The sequence below is a fragment of the Lampetra planeri genome, chromosome 54 (assembly GCF_965212315.1).
Source record: "Lampetra planeri chromosome 54, kcLamPlan1.2.h2, whole genome shotgun sequence".
In the NCBI taxonomy this organism is placed as follows: domain Eukaryota; kingdom Metazoa; phylum Chordata; class Hyperoartia; order Petromyzontiformes; family Petromyzontidae; genus Lampetra; species Lampetra planeri.
In genome coordinates, this window is record NC_136160.1 from 4,011,305 (window position 1) to 4,027,893 (window position 16,589).

General features: G+C 52.8%; 1 protein-coding gene across 2 annotated transcripts; it reads left to right on the forward strand.

Moving 5' to 3' along the window:
• Nucleotides 1-494: 494 nt before the first annotated feature.
• LOC144735155 (PAT complex subunit CCDC47-like) lies at nucleotides 495-16,417 on the forward strand. Of its 2 annotated transcripts, none has more exons than XM_078617593.1 (14): nucleotides 495-581; nucleotides 5,422-5,593; nucleotides 6,529-6,677; nucleotides 7,635-7,733; nucleotides 8,960-9,134; nucleotides 9,763-9,884; nucleotides 10,434-10,499; nucleotides 11,620-11,721; nucleotides 12,305-12,415; nucleotides 13,365-13,450; nucleotides 13,615-13,673; nucleotides 14,734-14,843; nucleotides 15,281-15,448; nucleotides 15,683-16,417. In XM_078617593.1, exons 1-14 carry the CDS (start codon nucleotides 579-581, stop codon nucleotides 15,761-15,763), a joined length of 1,503 nt encoding a protein of 500 aa, XP_078473719.1. In that variant the 5' UTR covers nucleotides 495-578; the 3' UTR covers nucleotides 15,764-16,417. The 2 variants fall into 2 exon arrangements, with proteins under 2 accessions (XP_078473719.1, XP_078473718.1); XM_078617592.1 differs by lacking the exon at nucleotides 495-581 and adding an exon at nucleotides 4,202-4,294.
• The last annotated feature ends 172 nt before the right edge of the window (nucleotides 16,418-16,589 follow it).

Sequence of the window (16,589 nt, forward strand, 5' to 3'; positions counted from 1 at the left end):
TACTTGCCTTCCCTATACTTTGCACTCCTATCGTGTTTTTGTATTGTTGTTGTCGTAACGTTCTGACCCGCTTCTACTGCACATCTGTTTAAAAAAAGCTTTATAGCTCATCGGATTTCTCCAGTTTTAGCAAGTAATCTGTTTCTCGCTGCAGTCGATTCAGGGTTACATGATGTCACCGCGGAGCCCAGCCGCGACCATCGGGAACAGTAAGCGGGGCTGACGTCACAACTACTTACGCTCCACCCTCTTCTTCTTTTTGGTGGTGACGTCACCACCGAAGGGGTGTTAAGTGGTGACGTCACCACAACCACCCCCTCAGTAGTGGTTAGTAGTGACGTCAAGTCACCACCAAGGAGGGAGGTTAGTGGTGACGTCATGTCGCCACCAGGGAATGGTGGTTGGTGGCGACGTCATGTCACTGCCGGGCAGCAGGTGGTGACGTGACGTCACCAATGGAGAGGGAGTGGTTGGTGGCGACGTGACGTCACCAATGGAGAGTGGGTGGGTTAGTCGTGACGTCACGTCGACTGTGCCCGAAGGTCGGCGACTGCTCCCTGCTGCTGCTCGCTACCGTGATGGTAAAATGCGCGGCGCTTTTCACCCTCCCGCTCACCAACTCACCCACTCACCCACCCGCTCACCCGCCCACTCACCCGCCCGCTCACCAACTTACCCACCCGCTCACCCGCCCACTCACCCGCTCACCCGCCCGCTCACCCACCCGTTCACCCATCCACCCACTCACTCACCCACCAACCCACTCACCCACCAACCCACTCACCCACCCACCAACCCACTCACCCACCCACCCACCAACCCACTCACCCACTCACTCACCCACCAACCCACTCACTCACCCACCCACCCACCCACTCACCCACCCACCCACCCACTCACCCACCCACCCACCCACTCACCCACCCACCCACCCACTCACCCACCCACCCACCCACTCACCCACCAACCCACTCACCCACTCACCCACCCACCAACCCACTCACCCACCAACCCACTCACTCACTCACCCACCCACTCACCCCACTCACTCACTCACCCACCAACCCACCCACTCACTCACCCACGACAATCGCCAGCGCGCTCCCCAAGCCCTCGGGCTGAGCGGGGACAACTCCCATTCAGCCCGAATCGATTCCCCATTTCAGCTCCCTCACACGAAGCGATTGAAGTCGTCGTGAGTCAGTCGTCGGTGAGGACGCGCCGAGTGATGAGCAGTGCTGCCGATTTACCTGTCGGGGGTGAGGTTGCGTAGATTGTCGTCGTTATTAACCGGCGTGGCACGATCACGGCAAACTAGTCGGCGCTGCGTTTGAATGGAGCGGAACTCGGAATCGCGATTCGCTTCGCGGGGTACGAATCGTGGGAATCGATCCAGGAGCTGAAGAGCCGAGAACCCCACCACGGTGGGTGGGGAGACACGTACAGTACAACGAGCACAGTACAGTGCGTGTACTGTAGTTAGAGTACAGTCTTCGCGTACTGTAGGTAGAGTACAGTGTACGTGTACTGTAGGTAGAGCACAGTCTACGTGTACTGTAGGTACAGTGCACGTGTACTGTAGTTAGAGTACAGTATACTGTAGTCAGAGTACAGTCTACGTGTACAGTCAGAGGACAGTATGCGTGTACAGTCAGAGTACAGTGTACATGTACTGTAGTTAGAGTACAGTCTGCGTGTAGAGTCAGTACAGTATGCGTGTGCGGTCAGAGTACAGTATGTGTGTACAGTCATAGTACAGTGTACTTTTACTGTAGCCGGAGTACAGTATACGTGTACAGTCAGAGTACAGTGTACGTGTACTATAGTCAGAGTACAGTACAGTGTACTGACATCGACTACAGGACGTATTTGACAGTAGGGCGCGCGCCGTTTTGGAGCTACATTAAGCGCGTTTGCACTGTACTCTCACGTGTACTGTACCCCACGTGCAGTACAGTACCCCACATGCAGTACAGTACTGTGCCTACAGTAACGAACTGTAGTTCTGTCCGTGCCGTGCCTGATGAAGGTAGGAGTAGAGTAGAGACTGTAACATGCTACGGCTTGTACCCGTGCCAATCGTTATGTAACCCCCCCCCCCCCCCCCGATTAAGAACCTCCGATTAGCACGGCTGGTTATGTACGGTGCGAAAGAAGTTCAGCATTTACATCAGTAGACGGCCTTTGCCAGTACCAACATATAATAATAATAATTGGGGTTTTTCCCTTTTTTTAGCAACCCAACTGAAACCTTTTTACGAGGATTAATGTCTCCATTAACCACAATACTTGCAGTCAAAATGCAAACAAAAAAAATATGATAATATATGTATTATATCCTTGGTTCTTTCGGTAAAGTCATGTAGAAGGGAAATAATAAAAATATAAAACAAAATTCTCACGACGTTTCGACTGCAACACATCACGTGTGAAATCCACAGCAAGAAAATTTGAAAAAAGAAATTTGTATTGTTTAATATTTTTATTATTTTATTATTTCCCTTCTACGTGACTTTACCGAAAGAATCAAGAATATTTATCCCTGCAGTCACGAAAGCTTGAAATCAAAATTAATGTGCATTGCACTTGAAACTGATTGGTCCACACCCAAGGGACGGCTTTCTTTTGAGCCTCCACCCCCAATTGGTGCTTGACCAGAGGACGCCAAAAGTTCAGCATTGCCACACGTGTTGTACGGGTAGCACGTGTATTCCGACTGATGCTCCTGCTGTTGTGGAGTGACTCATGCAGCCAGCTATGGCTGCAGGGTTTTGGTAGTACGTGTTGTTTGTGTCGTTTATTGTGAAAATCCCGTCACAGTTCCTACTGTTTCATTGCTTTCATGGCTTTATTTTGGGGATTTCGAAAAGTTTTTTGGTTTGGCCATGCTTGTTTGTTGTAGTACGGAGTTAGACTGATGGCCTTAATCGAAGTTGTCTTGTGGTTGTTGTTGTTGTTGTTTGACTTGCATCCCACGGGATTTGTGCACACATCGTTGGTGTGCGGTGTTTTTTTCTTCAATATTTTGCTGTCTTTTCTTGGATTTTCTGTTTGCACTTAGTCACATATTCACTATAAGATGTTTTCTTGTTCATGTTTTTGTTTTTTGTTTGTTGCGGTTGCACCCGATTCAAGAGCCGAATGGCTCACAGGGAATATACCTAATAAATTAACTTGAACCGTCAGGATAGGGTGGCCAGTCTTCATGTATAACGCAGCATGTGCTGGCCTGGTTACAATGTGTACCTGTTACAATGCAGAGTACGTACTCGTTGGTACGGTGTGCATGTTTAAAGTGCACTTTGTACCAGTACGCACAAGCAAAATTAAATGTACAATGTGTACATGTACTCTCTAACACATGTACTGTCAAAGAGTATACGGTATAGATACAAAGACAAAGATCCCCCGTGTAGCCTTAACAGACTGTTGGGGCAAGTGCTGTTAGCGAGCACCTATGAAAGCCGGCACGGCACACGAGGGCTTGGGTGGCCAGCACACCACGCCCGGCCGCCTTTGTCTCCCCAGTGGCGATATTAACACACCGCACCAGGTGCTCGTTTAAGGCCGAGTCCACCTAGAGGAGGCCCAGGACCGATTCAGATAATCGTCACTGGGTGTTGGCCGTGAGCGGTAATCGAACTCGGGTTTGCCTGGCTCGTAGCGCTAACCGCTGCACCACCGCTCCACTTACATACATACACGCACAGATGTACGGACATAACGCTTTGCTGTATTAGAGCATTTCCTTGTGATTGCCACTTCGTAAAGACCGTGCCCATACTTACACACCACGTCGTTGTCGTGTTTGCGATGCATGTGTCACTCGATATCTTGGACGACCTTTGCAAAACGAGATGCTCCCATCTCAAAGGGATCAACCGGGTTAAAAATATTCCAATACATAAATGATGAAATGAAAAGGACGAGGAACTGCGGGCTGCGGGATGTTGCGAAGTTGCTGGGGTGTGAGACCGTGATTTCTTTACACGCTTTTTTTTTATTTAACTCACTCTGTTGTTGTTGTTGTATCCTCAAATCTTGTAACTCAATTCTTACCCACTTTCCAATGTGGTATCGACTGCAAACGTTGGTATACTTATGTCATACTGATGACCATGCTATATTCTATCATAAAAATATATATTTTAAAACATGATTTTTTATATGTAATGTTTCGGCTTGGGTCTAATTGTCCACGCTCAACTGACGTTGCATGTATATCACCACGGCCCCTTACGTTCTGGCAAACTTCGGGGCCACTTCCTGGAGTCGTGGAGTTCTTCCATTACTAGTACGGTACATTTCATAAAAGCGTGTTTTTAAAAGTTTTTTTTTATATATTACTTATTTATTCCCGTGTGGAGGTTCCAGCTTTCTCCCCCCCCCCCACCACTCCCCACCATCACAATAACCCGCGAGCCACACCCTCATTCACGCATTTCAGAATGTTAATTTTTTTTGGTAAATGATCGTCCTGGAGAAATCCGATGAGCCGTGAAGCTCTTTTTTTTGTTTTGGATCGCACATTTGCTTGTGTGCAACCGGACACTCGACGTGCACAGGCTAGTGAGGCAGTGTCCCAATGAGGCGGTACAGCAAGTAGATTATTATTGTGCTTCTGCGGCCGTCTGGAACGTGCTTTCCTCCGGATGTTAGGAAGCCGCTCAAGCAATGCACTTTTCAATAATCTAGATTGAAAATTCATTTCTTTGAAATTGCTTTTTATCTTCAGTTTGTTGTCCTTCCCTCCCGTACCTACGATTACCACGTTTGGCTACGTACGGGGCAAAAGAAGTTCAACATACATATAATAATCCCCCCACCCTCTCTCCGAGCGATTCGATGAATTGCCACGACTTGGAAATCGAGATTTATTTTATGAATCAATTATGTCTTGACTTTATATATTTTATTGTTCCCTTTAAATTTGTACATCATTTTGGTTTGCCCCCAATATCTGCCTATGGTGTAACATGTGCGCACGTGTTGATTTTTTTTTTTTGCCCGTGCAAAACAGTTGGAATTTAACCCAACAGACCTTTGAGACTAGGGGAGGCGTTTCTGGGCAAATAATTAAATGTTGCCGTACGTTTGGCAAGACTCCACCTGTGTAGCGTAGCGGCCAGCGCGCTGCACTACAAACCCGGCGACCCGAGTTGGATTCCCGCTCGCGGCCAACACCAGTGATGATTATCTGAACCGGTCCTCGGCCTCCCCTAGGTCGACTCGGCCTCAAATGAGTACCTAAGTGCGGTGTGTAAACATCGCCACTCGGGAGACAAAGGCGGCCGTGCGTGGTGCTGGCCACCCACCCTTTCGTGTGCCGTGCCGGCCTTTCTAGGTGCTTGCTAACAGCACTTTGCCCAACAGTCTGGTAAAGCTATACGGGGGATCTTTGTCTTTGTTTGTCTTGTACAGGCGCAAGTGCTGCCACCGCTGCTGTTGCTGCTGCTGGTGCTATGTCGCCTGGGCCCTGCATCCCACTTCGTCCAGGGGCAGCCCAACGACAACGTCGCAGACTACGACGACAACGACTTTGCCGAGTTTGAGGACGCAGAAGACCATGACGCATGGCCCGGCGCTGCTCCAGGTGAGGAGGAGGGAGGAGAGACAGGAGGAGGAGAGAGAGGAGGAGGAGGGAGAGGAGAAAGCTCTCCAGCTGCCAGTTGTCTCAGTGTGATTCCCACGAGGGGGTTTCTCCGGTCGCGAACGCCTCGTGTTCACCCATCGACGGCTCGCAGCACGAACGCGACACGACCCTTAGCCTGTGTGCGTGGAAACCACGTGGGGGTCTCGTCCACAAATAATTCTATAGGAGGCAATGAAGAGGAGGATTACGCGCGTGATAAATCACTCACTTTTATTTTTTTGGGTTTGGCCATGTTTGTTGTAGAACAGAGTTAGACTGATGGCCTTAATCCAAGTTGTCTTGTGGTTGTTGTTGTTGTTGTTTGACTTGCATCCCACTGAGATTTATGCACATTTTTGTGTACGGTGCTTTTTATGCAATATTTTGCTTTCTTTTCTTAGATTTTCTGTTTGCACTCAGTCACATATTCACTTTAAGATGTTTTTTGTTCATGTTTTTGTTTTTTGTTTGTTGCGGTTGCATCCGATTCAAGAGCCGAATGGCTCACAGGGCTATACCTAATAAATGAACTTGAACAGTTGGGGTGACGGAATCAGAATCTTTATCGGAATGAGAATCTTTAATTGTCCTGGAGAAATCTCCGGGAGGTGACCGTCACGCAGAGGTCGCAAACGGGTACCCGATTGTGACCTCTGGGGTGAAGCCATGTTGCAGGCGCGGGTGGGTTGATTCTAGGAACTTGAATTGTGAGAAGAGACAAGACGTTGGGAAATGAGTGACAAACAGTGACTCACGGCCTACCCGTACCCGGCCGCACTAGGGTCGCAAACGGGTACGGGTAGCCGGGTATCGGGTAGGGTGTACGGGTATCGGGTACCCGGTTGCGACCTCTGCCCTCACGCGCTCCCGTGCTCGTTCCGTCCGCGGTCACGCAGCGGCCTCGGCTCCCAAGGCGACCCCGGGGTCCGCTCGCGGCGACCACGACGACGACGAGGTGGGAGCCGAAGCCTCTCGGGACGAGGAGGGCGACGAGGAGGACGACGACGACGACGGGATCGTGCAGGACGAGCCGGACCTGGACGACGTAAGTGACGCAGACGTTGCGTGGACGTCCGCCGGGCTCCGTTACCTGCGTGGGTCACTCTCGGTCATTTTCTGCCCTCGCCACCTTTCACTGGAACAAACTCCACGTTAAGCAGTCACCTTTGCTCACTGGTTTCCGCTCCTCCCACAAAACTAACTCACCCCCCACGACCCCTTCATCTCCCCCTCGTAACCACCAACGTTCCTGCTGCCTCTTCATCATCTCGCTCCGTGGCTACAACTAATTCACAATCTCCATGGCAACCATTCACTCACTCACAATCTGTCTCCATGGCGACCACTCAGTCACACCCTCTCTCTCCATGGCAACCACTCATTCACAATCTGTCTCCATGGCGACCACTCATTCACAATCTGTCTCCATGGCAACCACTCATTCACAATCTCCATGGCAACCACTCATTCGCAATCTCTCTCCATGGCAACCACTCATTCACAGGCGAGGTTTTTAACATCTCATACAAAGACAGACCCACAGAGACCCATAGACCCATACAGCAGACATCGTCAGGGTCGGGGATCGAACCCCCGACCAGGCGAGGTAGTTAACATCTCGCTACGGGGGGAGAGAGAGCGAGACACGCAAACTCCAAATATACAGCAGCAGGCGTCAGGGTCGGGATCGAACCAACGACCTCCTTCTGCATACCAGGCGAGGTAGTTAACATCTCCTAGTCACCGTGATGATGAGAGAGAGAGACACGCAAACTCCAAATATACAGCAGCAGGTCTCAGGGTCAGGATCGAACCCACGACCTCCTGCACAACAGGCGAGGTGGTTAACATCTCCTAGTCACCGTGATGATGAGAGAGAGAGAGAGACACGCAAACTCCAAATATACAGCAGCACCAGGCCTCAGGGTCAGGATCGAACCCACGACCTCCTGCACACCAGGCGAGGTGGCTAACATCTCGCGGCTCCCCCAACTCTGCCCAGGTGGACGAAGGGGACGTGTACGACGAGGAGGAGTTCGAGGGGATGGACGGTCCAGCCACCCCCAAGCGGCAGGGGGAGCAGCCCCTGCACATCCGCCAGGTCAGCCGCTTGCGGCACCTCGTGCGTCCGCCGAGCACGGAGCCCCCAGCTAGAGCAGGCGTCTCTCGCGCCTCGGTCGTGGGTGCCAACCCCCGACGTGGCGCCGCTCCCGCGGGTTTCCCGTTTCTTCGTCGCGGGCCGGCGCCGTGACGGGGAATTTGTACGCGGCAGCCGTTCGAGACGAGTGGGGGTTGAGCTCAGAGGTCGCAATCGGGTACCCGATACCCGTACCCTATCCGATACCCGGCTACCCGTACCCGGCCGGGTACGGGTACCCGTTTGCGACCCTGGTGCGGCCTGGTACGGGTACGGGTAAGGAATCAAAACCCGTTTGCGACCTCTGGTTGAGCCCGAACGGGCCCCTCTCTCGTTTTGCCCCGTGCAACTCTCGTGTGACCCGCAAACGCTCATCGCGGGGTGGGGTTGGCCGTAAACGTCACAAACGGAACTTGGGTGCCGATTCCAGCTGCTTTGCTTCCCCGCTTGGCTGTGGTTGTCCCGGCGAGGCCTCCGCACGAACGCAGCGGTGCGTGAGAAATTCCACGGCAACGATTCGATCGGCGGTTTGCACGGATGGCAAACACCGTACAGCGGCCCCCTCGGTTAACGATATTAATTGGTTCCACGAAAACCATCGTTAATTGAATTTATCGGTAATCGAACGTATGAAAATACAACATGTATCTATTCACAAAAATGTATCGTGAATAATAATGGGACCCCTACGGGAGGTGGATCGGTAATCGAAATATCGTTCATTGATGGCATCGTAAACCGAGAGACCGCTGTATAACAGTAAAACCGTAGAATGGAAATAATAAAATAATAAAAATAAACCAATTAAATAATTCTCGCGACGTTTCGGCCACAACGCAAGCAGCCGTCCTCAGGTGAAGAACAGGTCTGTCTTCTCGACAGACCTGTTCTCCACCTGAGGACGGCTGCTGAGGATGGCTGCTTGCGTTGTGGCCGAAACGTCGCGAGAATTATTTAATTGTTTTATTTTTATTATTTTATTATTTCCATTCTACGTGACTACCGAAAGAACCAAGAAGATGAATCCCTGCAGTCATGAAAGCTTTAAATCGAAAAGTAAAACCATAATTTGAATGATAATTATTCTGATGTACGCCATCAGTTTTCGTTCCCGATGACGTACGCGTACGGACACAAGGGGGGGGGGGGGGCGTGTTTCGGTGACGGTGAGATCCACCGGTTTCCTGCAGGTCCCCTTGGGCATCCACACCGGCTGGGACCGCTACCAGCTGGAGATCCTCATGGCGGCCGGCCTCTCGGCCTACATCCTCAACTACCTGTTCGGGCGCAACAAGAACAACCAGCTGGCTCAGGCCTGGTTCAACGCCCACCGCAGCCTGCTGGAAACCAACTTTGCCCTCGTCGGTGAGTTTCATCGGACCCGTACAGTTGCGTAGAGGTCCGTGGGGTGAGCGCAAGGACGGCCACGGACGTTATGCAGGACGGCAAGTCCTCGCTTGCAATGCGCGGTGTTGGAAACGCACGGTGTTAGAAACGCGCGGTGTTGGCAACGCGCGTTGTTCGCAAACGCGGCGTGTTTTTGCTGTAACGTGGTTCTTCCATTCGGGAACACGGACTGCACGCGTTATAACGCGGCTTCTGAGCAATCGACGAACGAACTACTTTCTTGAGCTGAGCGGTACAGTGATACGGCAATGCGGCGGCGGCGTACCCTCAGTGAATTGTCCCGCCAAATCACTGCCTGGCGTGCGTAGCGCACCGTATCTCGGCGCACATTTACCGTCGCGTTATTTGTGGGGAAATCGTTTCCTTTTTTTTTGGAACGCAATCGACTGCGTCCAACGAGGACTCGGCCGTACGCAACTTAGTTTAACTAAGTTGCGTACGGAAAGCAAGCGAGAGAGAGATAGCGAGCAGCCGCGCTTTGAGCCGCCGCTGTTTCCTCCCCCCCCACCAACTCCTCCCCCGAGTTGACGTAAAATGCCGATCGCTCGCTGAGTCTCGTCTCTTCTTATCGACCGCAACCGCCCAGGTGACAACGGTACGGACAAAGAGCCGACGAGCACCCTGCAGCTGGCCCAGGAGAACGACCACGTGTTCAGCCTGTGGTGCTCGGGACGGGCCTGCTGCGAAGGGATGCTCGTGCATCTCAAGGTAGGCCTTTTTTGGGCCGAGTAAAGGGTCGACGTGGCCGATGCCGGCAGCCGCCACCGCCGCCGCCGTCTCCTTCACGCAGTGGATCGTTAAAGTAGCGACACGGTTGACGATGCGAACCCTGCGGTGTGTTGTAGCCGGCCTGCGAGTTGTTTTGTTGAAAAACAAAAAAAAAGTAGAGACACACCGGGGCAGCAACGGCAGTTGCGGCGATTTTGCGGGTCCGTGCAACACCCAAACTGTGGACTGTATAGTAAAGCCCACAGAGATTCGTAGAGGCACGTGGAGACTCGGTGGATATAAATGCGGTATATAGAGACACACAGACATCTGTACCGGGTATGGGTCAGTCATACTATGTCACCTGGGGCGCGTTCCATGACCTCCTGCCAGCGTGCCTTCGACACTTCACGTGGCCTCGAAGTCCACGGTAGCCCAGCACAAGCGCCGTGCTTAACGTGGTCGCCACTTAGTGGCGAATGTCGGTCGTGGTTGTTGTTGTGTCACGCTAACATTGGTAACGATGCCTCCACCCCGACCCCGACACAGCTGCTGAAGCGGCAAGACCTCCTGAGCCTGCTCACCCGAATGATGAGGCCGGCATCCGACAGCATTGTGAGTGTCTCTGGCCGACGTGGCCGCGTGATGTCGCACACAGATCTCGGTCCGCATGCCTGACGGTGATACTGAGAGATGTAGGAGGTCGCCGGTTGTGGGTCAGAGGTCAGAGCGCTGAGGGTCCTGGGTTCAAGTCCAGGCAGCTGCCTGCGATTAAATCGGGTCCTCGTGTGTTAGTGAGTTGTCAGTTTCGTCTGGTCGCCAATGACCGCGCACAACAAAAAAACCCACCGTCGGAAATGCTGTTCTGCACTCGACGTGGCAAAATTTTGGTCCCCCGACGATTGAATTACTGCCTTGACCATTATGCGACGGGACCTCGCTCTCACATGCAGTGTGAGCGAGAAGCGCCGCACCCTAACTGTGTGTGGACCAGAGGTCGCCCGTCTCTCGGATGTGGCCCTACGATGAAATCCCCTTCCGCTGGCTGGGGCCGTTCTCCCAACAAAGTGGGGGGGGGGGGGTGGGCAGGGGGTGTCCACTGCTATGCGAGAATTTTCCGAAAGGGGTGCCTCGTCCCGTGACGCGAGGCCGATTGCACGGTTGGGATGCAAATGGGGGAAAGAATTTCGGAAACAAATAACAAGGTTTGTGGGCCAATTGTTTTTACGTAAAAACCTTTTTGGGCCATGGAACATCAAGCGAAGAGTGAGGGTGGGGGAGGCGTAGAGTAGTAGAGTAAAGGATGTAATGAATGGGAAGAGAGGAAGAAAGGATCGGGAAAGGGAAGGGTTGCTCGGACGGAAGTTCCCAAACGACGCACAAAGGGTGGGGGGGGGGGGGTGGGGGTGGCAACTGGGGTTCACAATGAAGCGGCAGGAAGGAAGAAAGAAATGATGAAGACCACCAGGCCGGAAGAGGGGCAGAAGGAATGAGTGGGCCGAGATGTCGGGGATGAGAGGGCGAGGGGGGAAAGGGAGGAAGAAGGGAAAAGCAAGGAGCGAGCAGTAGCGAGCTGCGAGTTGGAGGAGCGAGGAGTTGCGGGGAGATCGCGCGGGTGGATTAGGGATGATCCGGAGTGCGGGCAACGAACGGAGGGACGGTCGAGCCGATTGAGACGGGAGACGTTGGACTCACCGCGTGTGGTGGGGTGCGTGCGTTCAACCGCGTGTGACAGCACGTGAGCGTGACGATGAACGCGGAAGACATGGAGAGCTTGGTGTTCATGCTCGGCAGCAAGCGCACCGTTGCCAAGCTCCACAAGGAGCTGGAGGACCTGGTGAGTTTTGGTTTTGCTCGGCAAACATTCACCGGGCGAGACCGTCGTCCGCTCCGCAGTGGACGTTGAACGCGATAAGCCACTCTGTTGAGTTGCTATCATTTTTTTTGCTGGGTCGTTTCTGACAAAGAAGCTAATTGGTCAGTCGGGTTTACCCGGTAAAATAAAAAAAAATTGTTTTAAGTAATTTACTTTGCTTACATTTCCTATACTTTGCACTCCGATCGTGTTTTTGCATTGTTTGTTGTTGTAAATGTCTGTCTTGCCCCTGCTGGACATCTGTGAAAGAGACCTTTATAGCTCATCCAGATTCCTCCAGTCTCAGTAAAGATTCTGAATCTTGAAAGCGGGTTTGATTTCAGTCGCAAAAAAATCGGCGCTCACCCGCGAAACGATCGCCGATCAACAGAGAGATTAGTCGCAAGCGAGGCAGTCGACGTGCACAGCCCTCGAGCAACGTTACCGCACGCGTCGAGAGGTCTCTGTCGTCAAAGCGCGTCGCGTTGATCCGCAAGTCGTGCGAGGGGGTCATGGCGGGTGGCGGCGTTGACCTTCCGCCCCGTGAACATGTCGTTCCAACCAGAGCCACTTTTGCCCGGAGAAGCCCAAGTCCGGCTCACGCTTCGGTTTGCCCGACTCGGTCGCCATCCTCAGCGAGAGCGGCGAGGTGTCCGACGCCATCCTGGACGACCGGGTAACCTCCATGGCGCGTCGCTCTGCTCTGAGAAGTCTGTAACTTTGTGTTTCCGTTTGTACTCGCAGCGTCCATGTGTTTTGTGTCCGTCCCTCCCTCTTCCTCCCTCCTTCCCTACTCCCCTCCCTCCCTACTCCCCTCTCTCCCTACTCCCCTCCCTCCCGACTCACCTCCCTCCCTACTCCCCTCTCTCCCTACCTCCTTCCCTACCTCACTCCCTTCCCTACTCCCTCCTACTCCCTCCCTCCCTCCCTACTCCCCTCTCTCCCTACCTCACTCCCTTTTCCCCTCCCTCCCTCCTACTCCCTCCCTCCCTTCTCCCCTCCCTCCCTACTCCCCCCCCCCTCCCTCCCTCCTACTCCCTCCCTCCCTACTCCCTCCCGACTCCCTTCTTCCCTACGTTCCTCCCTCCCTACATCCCCTCCCTCCCCCTCCAGCCAAGCCAGCAAAACTTTTTTTCCCAATATCCTGTAATAAAACATTCACAGCAACGCGTCGATGCGCGTGGGATGTTGAGCGACGCGGGAACCCAGCTTGACGCTGTGGAATTCGCGCGGTGAAGTCACCACCAGGGTTGTCCAGCCAGACAACTTTTGTCGTATTATGGTAAGATTAATACAGGCTTGCATACCGCACAGCTCCATGGGCACCTGCTCAACGTGCAAGAGATCAGCGAGGTACTGCGTTCAATTTGCAGCTGGCACCTGGTGTGTAACGAGCGACGACGTCGGTGTAACAAGCGTAACTTTAAACGTCATGGTTGCAAATGTTTGTAAATGCTGTGGATTTGCTCTCCGACACACCGGTGTGCTGTTCTAGTGACGAATTGGCCACGTTCTGTTTACGTGACAAACCTCCTACTGGTTGGCTGTGTCGGGTGGTGGCGGGTTTAACGACACACATTTATATATTTACGCGATCTCACCGATTGCAAATGTTTGCCTTGCAGATGGTCACCTTGCTGAAGAACAACGCGGAGAAAATCGAGTCCATGCACTTCTCCGATCAATACTCGGGAACCAAAATTGTTCAAGAGTAAGTGGGGGCACGGCGGGGGGTGGGGGAGAGGTGGTGGGGGCGCCGGGGGGGGGTTGCACGTAGTCGACATCGTGCACCGCGCACGGTCACCACCCGCCGTCGTTTCACGGATTTGTCGTTTCCTAACGGCAGGAACACCTCATTTTTCTCGTCTTCTTTAGAGAGGGGCAAGCGGTCAAGCCGCCGGAAACCCAGAAGACCCTTTTGTTTACATTTAACGGTGAGTTTGGGTTTGCTCGGGGGGGGGGGAAAAAATAATGTTTGCCAGTGGAGAGTTCCCACGATGGTGACGCAACGATTTGAAGGTGTCGCGGGGATGCGTGAAACGTGAACGCCGTGAGTGCCAACGCGTGTTTCGCGTCGCAAGACTCGCAAGACTCACAAGGCTTTGTGTGTGTTAGTTTGTGCGTCCTTCCCCGGCACCTCCGATTAGCATGGTGAGAAATAAGTTGAACATACAGACAAGAGAAAAGCCCGGTTTGAGGTTATTTCATAAGACTCGGGGAGGATCCTGCTGTCGTGGGAAGACTCATGCCACTTGTTTCCCAATTAAGTCAACCGCGGTGTAACCATTCCCCATTTTGGAATTATTTAAGCGAGCGATGCCGGTACGTAGAGCGGCCTTCTACTCGTCTTAGAATGACGCTACGAGGTCTTTTAAATGTTTTTTAATAATAAAATAGGTTTACATTTTCTCAGCTGTCTCCCTGACAGACCTGGTCTTCACCTGAGGACGGCTGCTTGCGTTGTGGCCGAAACGTCGTGAGAATTATTTTATTATGTTTTATTTTTATTATTTTATTATTTCCCTTCTACGTGACTTTACCAAAAGAACCAAGAAGATGAATCCCTGCAGTCACGAAAGCTTTAAATCGAAATTTAAGGTTTACATTTTTTATTATTATGACGACTCAACGCGAGCCCAGTACAAAACGCCGATCACACAACAGAGGGGGGGGGGACAGAAACTCCCCGAACAGTAGCCCCTGATTTCGGCGCGACAGGTGCCCAACGAAGGGGGGGGGGGGGAAATTGGGCTCACTGCCCCCACCCAGGCGTGGGGGGACCACGTGCGGAGACGGGAAGGTTTATATGGGGATGGCACGGCACTGGGTCTTTCACGGTCGCTGTGAAGCGGATGACGCGTAGTATCACATGGTTAATACACAACCGCAGCATTAACCGGGGCGGCCTGCCGGATTCGAACCGGGGCAACCGCTTCTACCGCTGGGCCCCGGCGGTACTAAAGGTGGGTGGCTGTTCGTTGGGGCTGTGCGTAGTGCCAGGGAACGGCAGGAGCTCCACCCAGGACATGGAGGCGATGCTGCCGCTCATGAGCATGGTCATCTACAGCATCGACAAGATGAGGAAGATCCGGCTCAGCAAGGAGGTGAAGTCTCCACTCTGGCACTCGGGGGGCGGGGGGGGGGGGCGGGCAGGCGCAGACGCTGTTTGATGAACGTGGAACGTTCGACGTTGCTAGCGCATTGCCGTCTGTTAGTAACCAACATCCCTCGTCCTGTCTGAAAATGTTAACAAATATTTGGTGCTTGCCGCTGCGTTTGGCAGCGGTCGTGCAAGCACAATTAACAAAAAACTCTACACGCTCGTCAACAATTGATCAAACGGCTACAAAAACTCAACATTCGTCAATATTGACGATTTGCTACTTGTGCTCATTTCCCGAGAGGCACGAATGAGCATCTCCGGGTTGGGCTCCGTTTTCGAGCATCGCACATTCCATGGGAGAGCGCCCGGGGGGGGGGAGAGCGCCCGCGAGAAAGCGTCCGTGCGCATTTCCTCGGGTCGCGCCGCTCGTTGTCGCAGGCCAAGCAGAAGGCGGACCGCAACCGGTCGCACGTGGCCGAGCTCTACCAGAGGCTGGGCCACGCGCAGAGGCAGGAGGCAGCACAGACGCGGCGCGAGGACAAGCGCCGCGCGGAGAAGGAGCGCATCATGAACGAGGAGGACCCCGACAAGCAGCGCCGCCTCGAGGTGAGGGGAGGGGGGTGAGGGGGGTGGGGGGCAAGGAGAGTGAGGGCGGTGGGGCTGGAAGCGGCGAGATTTATTTTGGGGCGCGGGGTCTCCTCGGGTTCTCATGGACGACGGGACCTCGGGGAGCGATGGGCGGTGGATGCTTCCGTGTGTGTGTGTGCGTGCGTGTGGGTGTGTGTGTGTGCGCACTTTCGGTAAAACACCGACCGTTTGAACACCGTGTCCTGCCTGCAGGAGGTGCAGCAGCGCCGGGAGCAGAAGAAGATGGAGCGGAAGCAAACCAAGATGAAGCAGCTCAAAGTGAAGGCCATGTGATGGAAGTGGCAGAGAGAGGTAGGAAGAGAGAGGGAGCAGAGAGGGTGGCAGAGAGAGAGGAAGAGAGAGAGAGAGCACGGTGCTGTGCCTGCCAGCCGTGGCATCGGCCGCAGGGGATTTTATTTTAAGCCAAGGGGGGGGGGGGTAAGGGGCTTGTACGGAGGGCGTGCATCGCTCCTTGTCCCTACTGCTGTTGATCGTTACAGTGGTAGCAATTTGTATTGTGTCAAGACTCCAGCTTTCGTTGTAATTAAATTCGACCGAGAGTGGGAAAACTGCGTGTGGTAGTTGTGTTTTGCGACGCGGTTCGTGAAATGTGCCGGTGACCTGTGCTGTTGTTGTTGTGGTGGTGGGTGAGGTCACTCCGGCCAGGAAGAAGTGCTGTGTGTGCTGTGCGTGTGTGTCGTTTAGTGTTTCTTATCTGGGCCATTGCCTCCTTGTGTGAATTAATAAAAAAAAAAATACAATAATTATAATATCGGATGAATTGGATACCGAAAGAACTATGCAATTGTTTGGCAAACTACTGTAGAATCAAAAAGTTGTATACCTTTTTAAAATAGTTCCAAGCATTTCACATGGGGTGTGGGACACACATTAGTTTGAATAAGAATTCTTTAATTACGTGACAATAAAAAAATGTAAAAAAAAAAATTGTTGAAATGTGATAACGCGTAATGAGAATATTGAGGGAAATGTCTCAAAATGATCATCTGCAAGCGCAGGACATTGTTACTTTAAAAGTATCGTTCACGCAGATGTCGATGGGTAATGAATGAGGCAATCGGACGCACGGCTAAGGATATGGGGAGGGAGAGACGTGGAG

Excerpts from the sequence above, each read along its gene's own strand:
- LOC144735155 (XM_078617592.1), top strand. The coding sequence starts at position 4,217 with ATGTATATCACCACGGCCCCTTACGTTCTGGCAAACTTCGGGGCCACT. Across the intron at positions 5,594-6,528 it reads ATGGCCCGGCGCTGCTCCAG|CGGCCTCGGCTCCCAAGGCG; the intron begins GTGAGGAGGAGG and ends GCGGTCACGCAG. Across the intron at positions 15,449-15,682 it reads ACAAGCAGCGCCGCCTCGAG|GAGGTGCAGCAGCGCCGGGA; the intron begins GTGAGGGGAGGG and ends TCCTGCCTGCAG.